General features: G+C 40.8%; 1 protein-coding gene across 2 annotated transcripts in view; it reads right to left on the reverse strand.

The window, feature by feature from the left end:
* Positions 1 to 21,253, reverse strand: part of PTPRN2 (protein tyrosine phosphatase, receptor type N2) — a 622,865-nt gene that overhangs the window by 75,877 nt on the left and 525,735 nt on the right. For both annotated transcript variants that reach the window (XM_025148316.3, XM_025148315.3), the window contains exon 14: positions 8,345 to 8,539. In XM_025148316.3, the coding sequence (XP_025004084.2) occupies positions 8,345 to 8,539 (195 nt within the window). The remainder of the gene's footprint in view (positions 1 to 8,344; positions 8,540 to 21,253) is intronic.

Genomic DNA, 21,253 nt, shown 5'->3' on the forward strand with positions numbered 1-21,253 from the left:
TGGTGGTTGGCGACCCTGCACATAGCAAGGGGGTTGAAACTAGATGATCACTGTGGTCCTTTTCAACCCAGGCCATTCTACGATTCTATGATTCTCCAGCTTTCATTTGCTTTCTTTTGGCCAGCTTGGCAACTTCATGGTGCACCAGCACACAGCTTTAAGACAAGAGGATGAGAAATATGGGGAAGCTGTCAACCAAAAAAAAAAAAAAACCAAAAAACCCAAGAAGACAGTAATCCAGCCCAAAACAAAACAAAAAAGGAGTTATACAAAAGACAGAAAATCACTGCCCAAGTGTATGTTTTGTAAGGACATGCTAGGGGTGATAGAATATTTGAGGGTAGGAGCCTTCCATTTTATCTGGTTTTGACCAAAAAATAACACACTCCTCCTTTATGAAGCAGCAAATACTATGTCATCCACAAACATACTTCACAGATTATTTTAATGTTTATCTCCTTATTTAAAAACTTTTCCACAGCTGTGTTGTGGGCACATATGCAAAATTTGATCGTCACAGGAGTGTTTTTCCTGTGTCCTACACGTTATATTTTAAAAATAACACCCAAACTCAGATACCTTACTCACACAACAGTGCCAAAGGTCTCATGCCAGAAAAACTTTCAGAAAGTATGCTTTTGTTGTTGTTGTTGTTTACTTTTTGTTTATTTTTGCCCTGAAGATGAGCATAAACAGACTTAAGTTGAATCAGTGGAGGGATTAAGGTGCCTTCATGGCCAGCAGGGTCTTAACCATCACTTCCACTGGTACAACATACATGAGGAGAAGGAACTCTCCAAAATATCACTGGAGATTTCCTGGGTGTTTTAAACTGCAATCGGTATGCTAGTGAAAAAACATAGTGCTAGTATGATGTCCTCTCTTTATAAGCACCAAGAAGCAAGGTGAAGTTGCATCCTGAACTCCTTCCCATATCTGAACTCTGCTACCAGCTCAGAAATACGTGACAGCAGATAATATCATCTCATTGTCCTGAGAAGTCCTTCTGTATCACTTTTAGTGCCCTTCTCCTTACAAATAGGCATTTCCACTTGTTAGATCCAAAATGCCATTAATTGCTGAATCTGCTACAATGTGTTATCAAGGGCTTGATACAAAGACAAATACAGAGAAAAGCAGAGCCAAAAGACCATCAGTCTCCTTGATGAGTGACCATCTCTGGTTTCTACCTCTAGTTCTACTTTCAAAAGCAGCTGAGCACCCAATGACATGGTTTGTTTTCAACACAGAGGAACAAAAAGCAGACCTTTTCATTAAACAAGCTCCTGCCTCTTCCTATGGTATGTGCTACAAGGGGTAATAATCTCGCCTTGACAATACCTGGACCATCACTAGAAATGGGGAAAAGCTGAGAGATGCAGGAAGAAATTCAGATAGCCACCAGGTTTTGTTCCAGCCACAGCAATGATCCTCTTTTCACTTGGTGCCCCCACCCGTACAAGCTAGTCAAGCATCAAGTATTTCACCCTATGTAACACTTTAAAGATTGCCACTCTCCAATGTTGGCAAAGCTATTTTCTTCATATTTTCTACTAAAAGCCTTTCTTGGAAAGGTACAAAGTAGCTAAAAGTGTTCAACCAAAGCAGCTTGCAGAGAGCTGAATTGAACACCTCCCTGTCAAGCAACAGACCAAGATGTATTACAGAAACTTGGCAAGTTAATTCTAATGGTGAACACATTTGGGAAAAACAACCAACAGGGGGAAATTCAGGGGGGGAAAAAAAAAGATTTTGAAATTAATATCAATCTGTATTCAAGAGGAATGTTTTTCCTAATTTAACGTTGATTGTAATTGTTGTTATTTCCTAAGGAGTATTCAACAAGATTAATATAGAAAGAGGGAGGCAACTGAACATGAAACAGGAATAAAAATGCAAAAAAGTAACCAGCTCGTGAGCACATCTTCTGAGTTTTATTTCAGAAATGTATGTAGTACGTACATCCGTTGATAGGACTTCTGGCTCTATTTGCAGAGCCATTTTTGTAAGCAACAAGACTTCTTGTACTTTTTTGGAAGCTTTTCTTTGTTACTGTATCTCAAGTCCTGACTTTAAATAAACACAGGCAAATGTTTCCAAACGATTTAAGCAATCAGAGGGAGAGAAGAAAAAAAAGCATCCCAAAATGAAAGGATAAATGTCATTTCATGAATAGAAAACCTTCCAACTCTGCTTGTCCCTAAAAATGTGACAACTCATGGAGAGAGGTAAAGATTTTTTCATCCACAGCATTTATGTCCTTTAGGGGATATTGGCTATCCTGTCACTGAGTGATGCCATACGCACAACAGCCTTTTCTCATGTGGCTCCTCTAATCTGACTGTCTGTGATGAAATGGCCTTTAGGGCCAAAGCCTTCTTGGGACGTGCATTTCAAGAGACTCCTACATCTATTTATATTGGTGCAACTGAAAGATAAATTGGGATTTAGATCCACTTAACATATGTGTAAGGATGCTTTCAGCTGAGCTTTGCTGCTGACTTGTCTTCCTTTCCATGCAAGGAAGGACCTTTGTTTGTTTTCTCAGTCGGAAGCTTTTGTAAACAGAGTACCTATAGTCTCTGAATTCACGAAGAACTACGGAAAAATTAATGGTGATAGGAGGAAAAAACAACATGGAAGAATAAAACAAACAACAAAAGCACTAACTAATCAAACACCGTAATTGTGACAAAGACCCTGTTCTCACTTCCTGCACTCCTCACCTTTGTCTCTGCTGGCATTAATCACCCTGCAGCACGCGTCTCCAGGCAGTGCAGTATGCTCAGTATGCTCACACACTGCTTCCTTATGCTCTTCTGCTCAGGAAATGTTTTGTGTGCACTGGGATTAAACTCAAGGTGGAAAGTACACCTGCATCTGGCACAGTACTATCAGTCTTCACATGCTGCAAGTTCTCTGTTTAGGAAAGTGGGTTTAGATGCCTTCTGCTCATGCTTTCATTGCAGCTTTAAGAATAAAATCCCCAGAATTTCAACAAAATGTGGTTGAGGATTTAACATTCACTTTTTTTTTTCTTGTTGGAGTGTGTCTTCTATCATACAACTCCACACTCCTCCACATTCAATTAAATCTATAGCAGCTACCCCACGGAGCTCATTTTCAAACAGGGTTTAATAAAGTCATCTAAAAATTACCATGCAGAAACTGTAAGATACCAATGTTATCAAAAAGCCCCAGGAGCAACCTTGGAAACTATTCTCTCCTTGTCACCCTTCTCAGTCTCACAAGAAACTCACTCAGGGTGGTGACACACTGGAACAGGTTGCCCAAGGAGGCTGTGGATGCCCCATCCCTGGAGGCATTCAAGGCCAGGCTGGATGTGGCTCTGGGCAGCCTGGTCTGCTGGTTGGCGACCCTGCACATAGCAGGGGGGTTGGAACTGGATGATTATTGTGGTCCTTTTCAACCCAGGCCATTCTATGATTCTATGATTCTATGAAGAAACCTTACATTGATTCAGCATCAGAATGAAACTGCATACAAAATTCAAGCTCTTGGGTATGACTGGTTTCCCAGCAGCAGGTCTCTGTCCCCTAGAACCCTCTGTACTCCAGATGGTGCTCACAGACCATAAGTAACTTCCTTTTGACAAGCAGTTCTCATAGCGGGCCATCCTCTGCTTCTCAGTGGAGAAGGTCCTCTTGGTTTAGCAAGTACATTGCCAAGGGCAAAGGGATCAAGTGGACTTACACCTCCTCCATGCAAAGCTCTCAAATTCAGTTTCTTGCTCATTTGCTCCCACTGCCTCATTCAACCCCATAACAATACTCTTTTTGAATACCAGAGTATGCGTGAACTATCACAAACCATTATTATTTCCAATACATAAAGCAGTTTCATATCCTCAGGGAGAACACTCCACAGACTACCAGCTTAAACAACTACCAGAAATGGTCATGGAAATTCACATTTTCTGAAACTCTAATTTACGTATAATGTTTCAAATTTTGCATGTGTGTCTTTATAAGGAAAAAAAAAAAAACAACTCAAACACAGAAAATCACTTCTGCTTCTGCAAATTCCCTCTCATATACAGTATTCAGAAAATTACATCAAAATGTTGTCAAAAGCATAAACTTCCTTCTTGCACCACAGTTCTCCACTTAAAAATTCCTAAGGTTATATTTATTTTAATCAAACAAGCGTGGAAATATATGAAGCAAATGTGGGATCCAATCTACCTAACTTACTTGCTGAACTTGTGCTTCAGTATGAAAAATAGAAATTCCTTCATCTACATTGGAGATACTCCTTCTTGGAGACATTGAGAAGACATCTGGTCATGCTCTAGACATCCCTGCTCGAAGAGGGAGTTGGACAGGATGCAGACATCCCTTCTGACCTCAACCATCCTATGATTCTGTGAGGTAGAAGATGTCAGTGGGATGCTGCAGGCAGAAGAGCAGAAGTCCCAAGAGGAAACCTCTCTGATTAATTCTCTGGAGACCTTCATAGCCACCCACTCTCTTCATCAACTACAAAGGGAATTTATAGACTCAAGTCAGAAACATCACTTCATCAAGTATCTAAAATGTAGGTAAAATTAGGAGTCCCAGTAAATTATACTAAATATCTCCTGGACACTTTCAAAACCCCATGGTTCTTCTTCTGGATTATGGGGAAAGTTTGATACATTATTAGGACTTCTCATGGAACATGAAATATGGATGTACACATGTGAATACAGTGGATGGAAATCTGATTCCAAGTTTCTGCTCTTTCCCTTGCTCTGACCTTCTGGAAAACAATCACTGTCTTGCAAAACAACACTGACTGAATTGAGGGCACCTTTTTGTTGCTGCTCGTGCTGAAACCAGCCAGTCAGTGCAACAAACATGACTGCATAAAACATGCTCCTCTAATTACATTTTCCAAAGTGCTTGTATCTATTAGAAAGATGATAGAATCAAAAAATGCCATATGGGCCATCCTCCTGCCGCAAATGTGAGGAAAAAGAACATGAAAAAGCACGGATTGGTATGGCTGTCCTTCTGGGTCTCCTGAGTCCTCCCTACTTCCTACTGCCAATAGTACAAACTGTCTCATGCTGCTGTCAACGGTGCAGAGACATTGCCCTTGCTGTATAGGAAAGTGACAGAAATGCAAGATTTTACTTTCAAAGACTGATTTAAGCCTACCTGAGGAGACTGCCCCATAGCCACGTGGGTTTGGCAGATTCCTGGTTTCTCCAGACCTCAAGTGCTACAAGTGATCAGCTAACCACAAGCAGCTGGTCCTCTAAGAAAAAAGTACCCGTGGCTGACAGTGAACTCCAACAAACTCAAGGTTTGGGTGGTCTGGACAACATTTCAGTGACAACCTGACTTTTCCAGCAAATTAAGTGAGCTTTACAGTAGCATTTCTGACCAACAGTACCTGTGAGCAAGAAAGGGACTATGCGGAGTCACTTAGCAGTTGCAGGTTTATTTATTCTAAGTTATTTCCATTCAAGATTTATTCTGTTTATAAATCAAAATAAAATATTTCCTGCTGCCACTTTAGACAGTAATCTATTGTTTCATTTTCTCCTGGGAGGCCTTGGCACCTATGAACAATAAAGGCTGAGGAGCCCTAACTCAGCTAACTGCTACATTGCCACACATTGTGGAGCTGGAAAACACATTTATAGAGCTATAAGTGCATTTACCCTGCAAAGCAGATGGCATTTGCTATTCTTGCTGGGCCCCTTGCTAATATTTCTTGTTGCTTTTTCAAGCACTGAGATATCTTTCATAAAAAATATCTTCAAAAATTCAAAAGATGAGAGGAATCTAGCAGCAGGAAATAGGACGAACTGGGAAAATTCTTGCATTGAATGCTCTATAAGTTGCGAAGTAAGACCCTTTACTCCCCTCAACTTGTAGCTGCAGGGCAGAGGGAGGAAGAGCCCAGCTCTGGCAAGTCTTCCTATTGCTGAAGTTCATCAAGTCTCAGCCTCTCCAGAGGCAAAGAGATTCAGGCAAATAAGGTATTAAGGACACGTGCATTTATTTTTGAGCAAAACATAAATTGGGTCAGCTCTCTGGTTTCAGTGTGACCCACCGTGACACAAAACAGGAGTAATTCTGATCAAGTCCAATCATCTGCCCTAGTGCTGCAACTGTGTGATGCTGATCTTCCCATGTAAACCTAGCCTGGCTTTGCCTTCATCAAATCATGAATTTATGGTTTAACTACCTCCCTTACGTAAACAACCCAGTGCCCGCTTGACCCTCCTATTAGACTTGCCCTGATATCCAAGCTAAATGCATCCTTTTGACTCTAACTCACATTTTTTCCCTAGCTGTATCATCTGTGTCCATTAGGAACAATTCTTCCCTATCCCATATTTCAAAGCACAATATGCAGACTTCCCTGACTCACTGACTTTTGTTTGTTCAGTTTATACTCCACAAATTAACTATTTTTATTCTCTCTGTGTGGTTTGTACTCTCAAGACACTACCGTGTTTCTTTTCCCCTTCCTTGAACCCTCACCACCTAAGATACAAGATATGCTCTTAGATAGCTAACATATTCAGGGTTAAACAGGATAGATTGTATTATGGACACTGAACATGATAGCAGTGATCCTGTGCAATCTGATTCTATTTAAAAGTTTATTCATAGACTTTTTTTTCACGTAGCTTTCCTGCAATTTTGCAGAAATTCCCATATCCAGAATAAGAAAAGAATTTGATCAAGTAATTGGAATGGTTTGGAAATATCAAAAGCATTTTACCATATGTATAGGAAATTTTGCTTTTACTTCCATACAAATATGGAACTCTACCACAGGAATTTGGATTTATTTTGAGGTTGGACAACTGGAGTACTTTTTTCTCAAGCATTTTATTTAACTGTGAAAGGAAAATCAAGTGAATTTCACTCCAGTTAGGCAAAAGTGGGACAATAGGAACTGTGACATATGATTTTCTGCCACGGTAGCACCCTTTCCAAGTTGCAGTTGTGCATCAGTGTTTAACTTAATATTTAATTAATAATTTTTCTGCAGGAACAGGGAATAAGTGTTTACTCAGGATGACATTCTGGGATAAGAGTCTGGTTTTCAAACCTGTCCTGCTTTTGCTCATTTTTATAGCTGACCTGACCAAGGCTGAAGGAGGTCAGTAACATGGCTGGGGTCAAATTAGCTCTTTGGGTTTTGCCTGCCCTCATTCCATTCTCCATTAGGTGAGATGGCTTAAAAGAACTCAAAGAAGGTCTACAAAGATAATACTTTCAAATATAAATCCAGAAAAAGAGAAAGAAATGGAACAAATATGACCCCAAAGTATCACATGGAGACAAGCTTCCTTCTCAGAAATCCCACAGGTCAGTCTTTAGAGGTGCATAAATAAGTCAACAGGGAAGCATCCGAAAGCATGGCAATGGTACCAAAAGGAAAGGGTCCTTACTTGAGATCAGTCCTACTAACAAATAGCAGAAATCAAATACAGAAAGCGAAATAACACAAAATATCATGATCTTTGCCATTACCTAACAACTTCTCAGTCAATTTCAACGCACTCTACAAAGACAGCAAATACTTAAAGAAGTAAAATAAGGCACAAAACCCAGGGATTACTCCACAGTTCTCCCAGCAGGACACTTAGCAGTGAGAGAAAGATAGAATCAAGCAGCAAGCCCTGACCACTGGCCTCTGTTTTGGACTGCTAGAGCTGTTCCATGAATACAGGCGGATCTTCACATGTCCATCTCCTACACTGATACTAATTGCAAACGAAGTTTGGAAGTAACCCAAGTTTTCCAAAGCAGTCTCCATTAAAGGAATGTATTTGTATCCTTTCAAACATAAAAGAGATCCAGCTTAGAAGGAAGAAAACCTGATAAGGATAACAAAATTAAGGTCTCTTTCCAGGGGTAATGAAAAAGAAATTGCTCCATATTACTATGTAATATACTGTTGCATTCTCAGCTCAGATACCTCCACACAATAACAACACACAAGAAAAAGAAACAACCTGATCAGAAATTTAGCATTTTCTTCAGCTGTCCAAACGGAGTTAAACATAAATTAACAGCACAAAAGGACAAAGCACGACTTATCTTTTTTGAAGCAAGCACGCAAACAATTTGTATGTCCAAGATAAAAGAATATTCCCCAGAGAGAAAAATAAACAATATAATGAGAAAGAAATGGAAATAAAAATCCCTTTATTTTAATTATACAAAGCTAAGATTACCAAGGAGGCTCAGGAATATTTTTACACGTGAAAAGGCAGTCTCCATTCGTGTAGAAGTTAACTCCTGCCAAAAGCTGAGCAGGCACCTCACATTCTTTAAGACATTTCATGTGCCTTGAAGAAAAGCTAACTTACCAAGATCATGTGGCCGGTGGAGATGTCCATGTTGGACTGCACCGGCTCCTCGCACCAGGACGACGTGCTGCTGCGAGCCGAGGGGCTGGGAATGGGCCCATCACTGAACTGAGAGGAAACACTATTGATTCGAGAGGCATGCAGGGGCTCTGGGCGATCAGATGTCTTCACGGCCATGCGCTGACGGCATAGCTCCTGTGGAGAGAGGAGGAAGAAACAACCTACGGTTAAGGAATACAGGATACACTCAACTGGAGACATACTATTTACAATATGTTTCCAGGCTGGAAGTGTTTGGGGTATTTTTTTTGAGAGAGGGGAGGCTGTCTGTATCTACAAAGTTTAAATACTCAATGAAATTACTACATGATGTCTATTCGAACCTTTGATAAGTTTAATTATGACTACGTACCCAACGCCTTTCAGATAACTGAGAATAATACTTTGCAGATTGACTTTTCCAACAGATCTCCCTTTTTCCCTAACACTGCCCCGCCTTCAGCACAGCCACTTTTGAACTGTGTAACCTACTGAAGTTAATGGGGTTGCACAGGAGTAATCGAGAGTGCTACTTGGCCCTGAATATGCAAACTCAGCAAGCTCAAGGCAACTGAATTGATGTGCCCTCCACCATAAATTCTAGTTGATAGATGCATCATTTCTCTTCATTAAAACAGCAAACTCACAATGCTTCCTCCCTGATGTGGGGCAGGGAGGATGAAGACTGACATTAATGAAGAATAAAAACAGAAATCTGTCATTGTATCGTTTAGGCAGCTTTGGCAAAGAAAGAAAATTATCACACACCCTAATGCAAGCCATGTAAAAACACCGAAATAGACTGCACTACAAATAAGTATTTTTCACTCACATCCATGCACAGAATTCACGTAAAAATACAGAATGGTGGTTAGGTAACAACGTTCTGTTGGTAAAAGCAGCTCTTTTCAGCATAAAAGTCTGACTTAAATGGGACAAACAGACCCACACTTAAGCTGTAATTGCAATAATATTCTTAGAATCACTTATCTGTAGTAAAATCTCAGAGAGTATAATAAAATCATCATTTTTTAGCATATGTCTATTGTCCATGAGAGACACTTGGCTGCCTGTGTTGCACAGCAAGACTGGCTAGTCCATGGGATCTGGGCATATTGCAGGCTCAGTGTGGCTGCACATTTGTCGTGGATTACTCATTCTGCACAGATGAGCCCTAAGAGCACAGTTTTTCGCCTCAAGCTAACAAAATAATACAGTCTGAAGAATTCATACTGTTGAAATGCTGTGGCTTCTGTTTTCTCATTCCCTGATAATATAGTTACAGCCCAAGTGCCATCAGTAGGATGATGTGAAGAACTCCATACATAAAGCACAATAAAATCTTTTTCATACAAGAGTTAGAAATATAACTTTAGGAGAACGGTTTTTATTTGACCTTACAAACTTCAGGGCATTGAAGAGGGATCCTAACCCATGCAGCAGCAAGCACGCAAACAGACAAAACCACTGAAACCATTGTATGGAGGCTCCTCTTGTCTCAATGTAGCAATGATTAAAGACCACTCCATATATTTTCCATGTGACTGTCTTCTACCAAAGCTTCCACTTGCCTTGTCATTAGAGGTGCTTATGCAGAATTCTTCAGTATTTACAAAACACACTTTTTTTCCCCCTTGTTTTCAGAAGAATATCTTCTGTCACTTGTTACCTCTACTGACTTCTTACCAACTTTAATACACCAAATATTAGAAAAAAAATCTCAAAAATAATTTGAAATTGAGTCACATTTATTAATGTTAATTAAGTCAGTTAGACTACCAATATATATATATATAAACAGACTTCATTGCATGTTTTTTTAAATATAAGGACAAAGAAAAAATATCTCTTTTTCTGAAGGATCACATGTCATCAGAAAAGACAACAATAGTCCAAAATGGCTATTGTTAACCTCCAAATGACCTTATAGCAGTGCAATTTCAAATCCTGCCTTTAACAGATTTTGGGAAAGGTATAACGGTGCAGAAACTTTTGAGACAGAAAAATACATCTGCAGAAAACCGGAAAGCTCTTCAAATAGATACCAGCCATTCTCAGAGGGAGTGGCTGACTGAACTAGGCAAAACTATAATAAGTAAAGGTATAAAAATACGTAGTCTATCACAGAACTGCTAAGACGTGTCATCTGGCTAGCATGCCATGTGGCATATACATGAATTTGTTTTATTCAGCTAGACATCCTGCCACTTGATTCACCCCAACTCTCTACTAACAATAGCATTTGTACTCAAACAGGATCTTTGTTTTTAAGTTGATCCGTTCCTGCTGCTCATATCCTGCCACAAGTCATAATCCTCTGCTTTTACAAGTGGTTGCTGTGGAAAGGATTATAGATCTCTGCTAACAGAAAAGAATCAAGAACGAGTGAACTCTACAAAATCAATGTAACATTTTTATGCAAATGCTAATGATAAAAGAAGTAATATTACAGCCAACTGGTGCTAGCTTAGATTAACTTCCAAGTAAAAATAATGTCTTGGACATATAATTTAATATGCTACCGAGAATCTTTGTTTTCCAGCCAGATTTTAACATGTTAATGGTCCTCACAAAGGAAGGAAAGGTTGAGAAACACAGCAAATACAAATAAGGTTTTTTTAAAGAGTAACTTTATCCCAAATATCAACGTTTCTTTCCTGACATATATACAGCCAGAACAATTATTCCCAGAACTGCTGTAACTGTCAAATACCTTAAACAAAGCGAGCATGTCACTGTACACAGCCAGAAAAAATGTTTAATGTAAACAGGAAGGTCAAATCAGAGTCACACAAAATCACCACTGAGTTTCTTGATTGGTGTTTTAAATCTTCAAGACAATGGGTTGTTCCCTGCCTGTAAAACAGTTTTTTTGTTTTGTTTTGTTTTAATTTATCCCCAGATTGGTCCAATGGCCTTGGGCAGCCCTTCCTCCCCTACTCCCAGCAGCCCAGGCTGAGCAACCTGCCATTCCCCATCCTGCCTCAGACATCTGCAGCTTCTTCCAAGACACCCTCTGTTAAACCTGGCTGTTCTGACACCCTTTGGCTTTTTAGCATAGCTTCATCTACAGCCTAGCCTTTCTCTGCATATAGTTCAGGTGCCATTCTTCGTTTAAAAGCATCAGCTATGCCTAAAAAAGCAATCATAAAGCATAAAGTGAAATATGAAAAAGTGACCCTCTTCAGCCTTCAGGCTTCATCTACACCACCATCTACAAAAACCTCAACACAGAGCGCATTTGGAGGGTGCAAATGGATTCCTTCAGGACACTGTGACTAGGGAGGTGCAGCTCAAAGTTGGTACATATCTAAATGTGGGATTTAGGCTTGCATCACACTCAAGGTGGGCTGCTCTGGCCCTATGAAAGGCGTGGGGAATTTGGGGTGTTCCAAACCTGGTGCTTGAAGGGAAATCCCACCCCTGGGGACTTGTGGAGGTGTCATCACATCACAAGCACACAAAGCCCTGGGAGGTTAAAACCCTCATTTACAGGATACCTGCCATCTGTGCACCTCACTGCATGCTCAGGTATTCTCTTCCCAGTTCTCCAAAATCTTTACTCTCCTAAGCGTTGAGCAAACTACCACCTACCAAACCATAATTAGAGTTAGAAGTTGGCTAAAAAGTCAATGCCTCAAACAGCATGAATGAAACGAACAGCTGTATTTCTGTATCGTCTCAGCACATGCACCATTAAAAACATTTTCTAAGAATGAATTCAGTTTACTGCTGCACTTCTATATTTAGCAGAGTGGCTGGGGCTATTTCTGCCATACTGCGACTCAGTAACGTCTAGCCTTTGTTTGTGTATAGTTCGGGTGCCATTCTTCATTTAAAAACATCATTTACACCTAAAAAAGCAATCATAATGCATACAGTGAAATATGAAGAAATGATCCTCCTGACCCTTCGGGCTATGATCTAATGGATGGGTTGGACGTAAACATTTATTTAAAAGGTAATTTGAAGTTTATGACATTATTTCCCATCACATGGGAATTGCTATCATACTGAGGCACTTACTCTGTTTTTTTATTTCCCAACATTTATTATCAAACTTATGTGGCGGTCACATGCAATATATAATGGAAAAGTAATATCGCTGTGTGACAAAAACTGCCATAACCAAGATAAATATTCTGTAAATAATGTCCAGTTAAATGAGTTCAAAGTACAGCACAATGATCATCTGTAGAGAGCTTTTTATTTGGGACGTAATTGATAACCTTAAACAAACCATAAACACTACTCTCAGAAAAAAGAAGGCTCTCTTCCAATGAGGTTTTAAAGTGTTTCTAACACTTGGGTGTCCTCACAGAGATAGAGGGAAGCACAACTATTATTTCCAAAGGTACAACAAATGGATTTTCAAATCCGTACAGCCCACTTGTGAACGACACCATGGCACGAATGGAATGTATCCAAACTGAAATAAAGGGCATCAGTAGACCTGTCGTGCCTAATGGACAACAACTCATGGATAGAGAGCCAGTCATACCACACTGCTTTGTTAGAAGGAGTCTCTGAACCTGAAGGGATTAGTATGAGGTCTTCTTAACCAACGAGGCATTGTGCCTCTTTGGAAACAAATCCCACAGATACCTCTCCATGTGTTTTACTGAAGTATTTGTTACAGAGAGAAACTGATGTATACACTCCATGGTGGAGGTAGGACGACAGAAGGGCGAGACATTGAAACATGTCTGAGTAATGGTCAGTATTAAATTTTTCCCCTCATATTCAGAGCTTCAGGTCCTGCCAGCACCATCAGCTCCAAGGAAGGAGTCCCCAGCATTCCAGTAAGAGTACAGCCAACATGCACCTCAGTGTTATATTCATTTCTCTTACATCACCCACACATTATAGAAGCAATTTTTCTTTCCTATATATTGACAAAAATAATATTTATCTATCTATATATATTTTAACTGTGCTCCAGACTTGAATAATTCCGAAAGGAAGTCAAGGAAATAGGCCTGACATTTCCACTCTTTCCAAAATCTTCTGCTTGACAAATCCACATGGAAATCACCTGACCCAGTCCAGAAACAAGTGTGGCACAATTACCGTCAGAATTAAAAACAACGTAAGGAAGAATAAACAACTTCAATAGCACAATTGCTGAGAAAACGCAGAGACATTAAACAAAGAAATAGAATGCTTATTAACAGTAACTGGTAGGCGAGTGTATACAAAGCCCTTTCAACCTGACCTGTCAAATATTCTAGCAGAAACAAGTAACAAATGTACAGAAACCCTGTATTCATTTTACATGTGAAACAAAACTGTTTCCCAGATATTTAAATTAAAAATGCTATATAAATTGTAAAATATCCCAGGCTCTACTTTGTAAAAAAATATGCAATGAAAACTAAGAATATACATAGACTCATTGAATGGCTTGGTTTGGAAGGGACCTTAAAGTCCATTTAGTTCCAACATTACCGTTTATAAGCTGAGTATGAGAAATAAAGATCTTTAAAAATGCTTTTCTTAGTTTTAATACAGGTGAATATTAGCCTCTCTTTCCTCTAAATTAAGGAGGCATTATTCACAGCTGCAGCCTGCGCTTCCAGCATGGATTTAACCATTTTGCAGTGGTTGCAGTCATAATGCAGTGAGATTTAGAAGATGAAAAAAAATAAAGTAAGCTCATTTTTTTTTAAACAAATGAATCCAGGACTACAAACATCATTATTCCCTAACTAAATTTGCTTAGTGTTACTACAGGGTGAAGCTAAAGTCATTTGGCTGCCTTTGTTTTGCTTTTGCATACTTAATACGCTTGCAGGTGTTATAAATTCAACTTTAACTTATTTACTGTGTTTGTAGCTTTGGGGATAATTACAGCTTTATTACCATTTATTTTTGAGTAATTGAAACATACTTTCAAGCTTCAGTTTCATTTTAACATCCCTTTTGTCCGGAGTAAAGGAGCTGCTTATACATGTGGAATATTTACACACACGTTTTCTACCACTGCCAGAAAAGGCAACTATTGAGACCAGCCTGCCTTCGAGAAAGGAACAGAGAGAACACTGGAAAAATGACTGTAAGTAGTATTTAGAGAGATCCCATTTCTGACACGGTATCAAATGCATCATTACACAGCCACACCATTCGCTTCACATCTCTCTAGACTTTGCTGGGGAGGCGTGCGTGGGGACAACCAGAACAGAACGTGCCTATATTTGATTGTTAGCATAAATGTGCTCTGCAACATTCAGTTGTGAGTGACAGTTGTTGTGACTACGTGCACACTCACACCACACCACCATCTGTATATTTGCAGCCCAGTGTATGGGTTTTAATTTATTTTAAGTGACCTAAAAGGCCGGGCTGCTGCTTCTTAGCCAAACACCCATTTTCCTAACAAGACTCCAATTTTGATTAGGGCTTCAACATTAAAAATTTCAACTTTTTTTTAGCATTCCGAGCATTCCCTGGTGGAGGGAATTCACATAATTACGACCCCCCTTTCTTCACATTCACAAAGAAAGAAGGGACCATGCAGGAAGGTAAAGCAAAGAAAGCATGGTTATCCTCAGATGGAAAATGACGTTTTCTTCATTTGCATTTATTTGTTTTATAACCTCTCTTTAAATTCAAGCATTTGCACTGTCTTATCCTAAAATCAAACAAACAGAAAGCCATATTCCATCATGATCTCCCACACAGCTCTAGAAATCTAGCAGGAGTGAATATGCACCCAATCAAACACACCCAACACTGTTCAAGGAAATATCCTTATTTTAACTCTTCCAGTGACTCCCACCAACACAGTGGACATTTAAACAGCTCAGAAGTTCATAAAGGGACAGGCCTTTTGCTCAACAAGAAGGAGATGGCAGTATAGGTTGGGTAATACTGCCCTGAAATAAAGGGAGGGTTTCCTCTGCTACCCACACCAGGAAAGCACAGGCTTCTTTGCAGATCATGCTGCTTCTCAGGGGTCAGGGCAATTTGAAGACCATGCTTAGTTTACATTGCTGGGGATTTCTGTCCCACACAAAAACATAAGAGACCACTCTGTGCAAGTCAGCTTATATCTTCTTTCTGAAAGGGAAGAGTCTCAGGAAACAGATGCCTGACTTAACATGAGGGAAGTGCAAAGGACTTCAGAGACCAGAAGACATAATGAAAAATGTTTATGTTCCTTTAAAATGATTCCAACTAATATTTTCCCCAAATAATGACGACATGGTAGTGTGTTCTTTCAAGCCTCAAAGAGACTGCAGGGACACATCTAAGGGCCTACTGCTAGTAGGAAAGATCTGCAGTCACTCAAGTTCTACTGGTCTAAAAGCTCCCAGGTTTTTCTCAGAGTGTTCCTGACAGTGTCTGAGCAAATTCAGACAATGCCAATCCTGGAAGTGGCAGGTTATGAGATTCACCTATGTGCCAAAAAGAAAACCTGCACGTCATCTGAGAAATGTACTTTCTTGTGTTTTCAGCCAAAGCTGGTGTCTGAATTGCACTGCCCACATTGCAGGTGTAATTGCATGCAGTATATGACAAGTAAATGGAAGCCTGGGAGGGGAAGACACGTTAAAGGCTAATAAGGACGTTACAGAATCTGAGTTCAGCCTCAACCCTACTAAGAAACTGAGATATAGCACCCAGCTACAAGCATGTAGTCCCGTATCCACAGCAATCTGCACAACTGGCCCTACAGCCATACCCTTTATGTGTAAATCAAACCTCACCTTTTCCATAATTTGCGCATTTTAACCAACTCCAATACAGGCTGATGTGGGCACGGTTGCAGCTTACTATGAATTTGCAGGGCAAACACACCTCCAGCACAGGAACAGCCCACGCAGCGCGCATTACAAATGAATGGTAGTAATGACTGAATTAACCTGCGAGGCCATGCAGAACCACGTACAAATTTCTCATGCTTTGACTTTGCCTCACACACCCCAAGCTGGACCGGCTTCCAGCAGACACCGAAGCTCTGAAGAGAACTGCCACAAATGTTTCCTCTTCCACTCCCAGCATTTATAGCTGCCTGGGGCCCAAAGCAGGCAAAACTGCAGTCCCAAGCCAGCTGTAGCTTCTCAGGGAAAATACACATTAAAGCTGTGAAGTCCACTATTTTATTGCCCTGCAGGACTGAAAATGGGAGATCATTTCTGGTAGAAATGAGACTCTCCAGCTCGTCAGCAGAACTCAGCATCCTCTTCTAGCTCAGAAATAAACAAACAGCCACAACCTTATGCCTAAAAATGTTGCTTTATCCCATTCCAGAGATTATTACTGCTTCTCCTAAAGTCTGCATAACTGCATTCATGGCAACAGAGTCACTAAAACCAAGCAGAGAAATACAAAAAGAAGTCCTAAGAACTTGTAAAACCCTCAAATCCTTTCTTTGTGGAAGGTGGCTGTACACATCAGACATGATGCTGGGAGAAGGAAGCATTTATCAAGGATGGCCATCAGCGATATTTTTTTCCATAACATCATCTGTCATGACAGATGAATGTGCCAGTCATTACCCTTCCCTGCCTTAAAACTAAAGTCACAGCTTTCTACCCGTTCCCCACCGAAAATAAAAACGAATTCACTATTCAGCTCTGCTTGCAATAGCAAATGCAAATTTTGCCAACAAGGAAACAGTGGTGAAAAAGGGGAATTTATAAAGCATGGCGATCCTAAGTAAGTCGGGGCAGGTTATTAGGAGCTCAATATGTGGTAGTACAGTGAAATCCTCCTAAACTCTGAAAAAAATATTATGCATGAGTCCTACCGTATCTCTGAGCACAGATATTCTCTCTGTCACACACTGAAAAAGCCTTCACAGATTAAAAATGTTGGTCAATATTTCTACATATCCACTTCATTACCATTACAGGAGATACTGGAAAACGCGTGAGGGATTTTGTACTCAGAGCTCAGTACTGACGTGCAGAGGTACAGGGGGACCTCACATTTAGAGACAACCACCACAGAAGCCGAAGATTTTAGCCTGCATTTAATATCACTGAATGTCTTTGCCTGGTGCTATCCAGAAGTGAGAATAAGAGTTTCACTTTTTCTTCAGCTCCTCACCTTACACGCTTTCTACTTTTCTATGCTGCCACTCGTTACTGTTTCAGAAGAAATAACCTGTGTTTTCCATCTCTCTTCGTACCCATTTTCCCTGCCATTAATCATTCTTGTCACCTTTTCCCCACTCCCTCTATTTCTGCAGCATTCCTTCTGAGACGGAGTGACCAGCATCCACTCAAGCCTCAGTCATTGATTTTTTCTTAATTAACTTCTAAGATCTTCAAACAAGCAAACAAAATTATTAGTCAACGTTGCCTGGAGAACCATTGCATTGAACCAGACCTTCAAAAACAAGTTCAAATTTGGATCAGATTGGTAGGCAAGCCTTCTGCATACTTTAACCTCACATTCAAGAGCTTTCCAGTGAGGTTAATTAGGAATTGCAGCTCTTTATTTCACTCTGGGGAGTGACACCGTGGGGACTTCACACACTCCCATTTCCATTTTGTTATGTATAGCGTTCTCCCAGAGCACATGAGAGATGCTGTATGACATAATTTCACTATACAGTGTGAATTTACATATGTAGATCATTCTTTCCCCTAAATCCACATTCAGTTCCATGACATTGCTCCTCCTGCTATGACCCACTGCAATGAAAACTCTCCCAGTAAATCACCCCGCTTCAACCCATGGGAAGCATTTGTCCTCTACACAATGAAGTCTAACTGAGAAGATGGAAAAAGGCAAAACCCAAATTTTGGTTGCTCACACTGTCAGAAGAGCAGCAACATACAGAATTTTCCATTCCCATCTTTCTCTCACTCTGTTATTCATAGTTAGTGAGAAAGACCAGTAGTTCTCTGAGATCTGCATATATTTTCCCCTATGCATTTTTGAAGATTAGTGGGATGTCCACACCAGAAGTACTAGAAAGTAGGAAGGGTTGGTAGTTATGGCCCTACCGCTGCTCTCTTAAAACCATACATTTCTGCTGTTGTCAGCCTGAGCCGGGAATAGCATTCCCACCTGCATGAAATGAATGAATCTCCAAATGGTTGGACTGGGTGATCCTGTGGGCCTTTTCCAACCTTGCTGATTCTGTGATTCTATGATTCTAAGTAAGTTAGATGACATTCAGCGTGGGCAAGGGGAGTGATTCTAATCAGCCATGGTAAGCACGCAAACCCAATTCTGAAAGTGAGTTTTATCATGGTAATGTTGAGCTATCCACATGCTGGAGGACAAGAGCAGCAACTTCTGAACACAGTTCTGCAAAGCAGCAGAAGTCCTGTGTAGAAGGAAAAAGCAGAAATCATCAGGAAGCCTGCACCGTGTTAGCTAGAGAGGAAAAACAGCAAAACAAAAACTGCATGGAACACGAATAGCATCTGATCCATTTGAAATATTAAAAGTTAAAAAACAAACAAAAAACAATTTCCCTGATCAAAACGTCTGCTTGCTCAAAATGCAGCATCCCAAGCAAACATCAATAAAACATCACTGATGTGTCTTTTGCAAAAAAAAAAAAAATCTAGAAATTGCCTGGGAAAGCTTAGAGAAAACCTAATGCATTTTCTCCTTTGGCCAAGCCACCTACACTAAATTTGATTTTCTCCAATTCAAAAGCTGTTGTCTCCCATCCCCCCAAGATTAATTTTATTTTTTTGAAAGATTTCACTTCTAGGAGTGCTGTTCTACAGTCTCTCTCCTTCAGTCTTGGTTTGGATATTTTATAGGAATGCGAGCGGTGAAAACAGACCTACATGCTGAAAGAGGGGACTAAAACTGGAATATGCAGCACTGCAAGGTGATCCACACTGCAGTAACGTCCACTGCTGCTGTGAGGGTTTAGAAACTGTGATAGCAATAATCACAGCACAAGGAAGTCAGATGAGTCATCTCTGTCCGTTACACTGAGAAACATATAGGTCTCACACCTGGGGCTTTGGGAAGATGGCAGCAGTTGTGCAGCAAGATTCCAGGAAGGCTTTTGCTCTGTTCAAACATCTCTCCTATTCTCTTTTATATCACCGCAAAAACAGCAAAACCATCGCAGCCCACCCAGAATGGTCGGCTTTGCAACACTCAGTTCCCTCCAAGAGTTTCACAGCCAGGCTGCAGGCAGAGGGGAAGCTGAGGAAGTAACACCTGCTTTTGCCTCTCTGTCTCATGAAACAGCCAAGTCCATACAGGTTTCATAGAATCATAGAATCACAGAATCAGAGAGTCATAGAATCATAGAATCACTGATTCATAGAATGGCTTGGGTTGGAAGGGACCTCAAGGATCATCAAGCTCCAAATCTGCTGCCGCAGGCAGGGCCACCAACCTCCATACCTAATATCAGACCAGATTGCCCAGGGCCCCATTCAATCTGGCCTTGAACACCTCCAGGGATGGGGCATCCACAGCCTCTCTGGGCTTTATCAGGGAAAAGCCTTAGGTGGCAATGGCCATCTTCAAATCCTTCCTGAAGGCTGAGTGCAGGCACACAGTGCAGAAAGGACAAAAGATTCCCACTTCTCTGAGTGAGATTGATGTGCATGATGAACGTAGGCAGTAGGAAGAATGCTTGTTTTGCACCTTTCAGACTTCAAACCATACACTGCAACCTGTTTCTGCTCCCAGGCAACATGTCCTACAAGAACCGACAAACAACACCTACAGCAATTGCTTATGTACACAGAATGAATCTTTACTCTCTTACAGGGAACGTGACCCTGATACAAGGTTTATTCTGCAAAATAAACACCTTCCCAGCTAAAAACTTTCAAAAAATACATATATTTTTCCCCTCTGGCACAATACTTGGAGGGAATAATAGGAAAGGCTCAGGAAGCCAGATCTCAGTGTTAGCTGAGGAGTGCTCAGAGAATGTACAATAGAGAAATGTGTCAAATCAGAAACATGATAGCAGAGTTACACACACACAAAAAAGAAGAAAATCTAAAAACAGAAAAAAGGGCAGAAGGATGTAGGAAATACGGGCCTGAATATCCTCTACGTTACATCAGAAAAAAACACCACTGAAGACACTGTAGTTATTCCAGAAAGAAATCAGGACACTTGAGATGATGTATGGCTTGAAACTGCACATTAAATGCTCTCCAGCCCATTAAGCAGGGCTGTGCTTACTGCTGCCTCCTCTCGTGTCCAGGCACAGCATGGAATGGATTTACCAGAGGCAGAAGACCCATTGCACATGAGTTCATCTCCAGCTCCACGGGCACCGGGCTGACCACAAATGCAGCAGTAACAGCATTCCCCCTCTGATCAGACTGCCCACAAGACTCACAAAGGTGCCCAGTGAAAGAATACCTTTATTTTCTTTGGCCTTTGCTAACCGTGCAGAGAATGGTTTAGGAGAAGGCTAGGTGACCTGGCTTGACATGGAGTCAAGGCCCTGCCAACCATTTCATTTGCTAGGTGAGATAGGGCCCACAAGACCAGGGTGCCTCCAGGCCTTCTAAGAAAGGCCCCTGGGGTGGGGACTCTGGGTTTCCCAGTTATTAAAGATGCGTCACCATCTTCATATCCCCTCTGACTATTTTTCTTCTTAGCACTTTCTTACATTCTTGCTTGCAGCACTTTTGTCCTTGCTCCATAACACACCAAGCCCATTTTGTCCCCCTGGATAGGGAAAAATTAAGCAAGTGTGGGAAGGGGAGAGCTTGATGTGGCTTCACCAAGGGAAGGTCATGTCTGACCAAACTAGTGGACTTCTATGATGGAGTGACAGCACTGGTGGACAAAGGGAAGGCAACAGATGTCATCTACCTGGACTTTTGCAGAGCCTTTGACGTGGTCCTCCATCACATCCTTATCTTGAAATTGGAGAGATACGGATTTGAAGAATGCACTATTCCGAGGATA

Source organism: Gallus gallus, chromosome 2 (assembly GCF_016699485.2).
Source record: "Gallus gallus isolate bGalGal1 chromosome 2, bGalGal1.mat.broiler.GRCg7b, whole genome shotgun sequence".
NCBI lineage: Eukaryota > Metazoa > Chordata > Aves > Galliformes > Phasianidae > Gallus > Gallus gallus.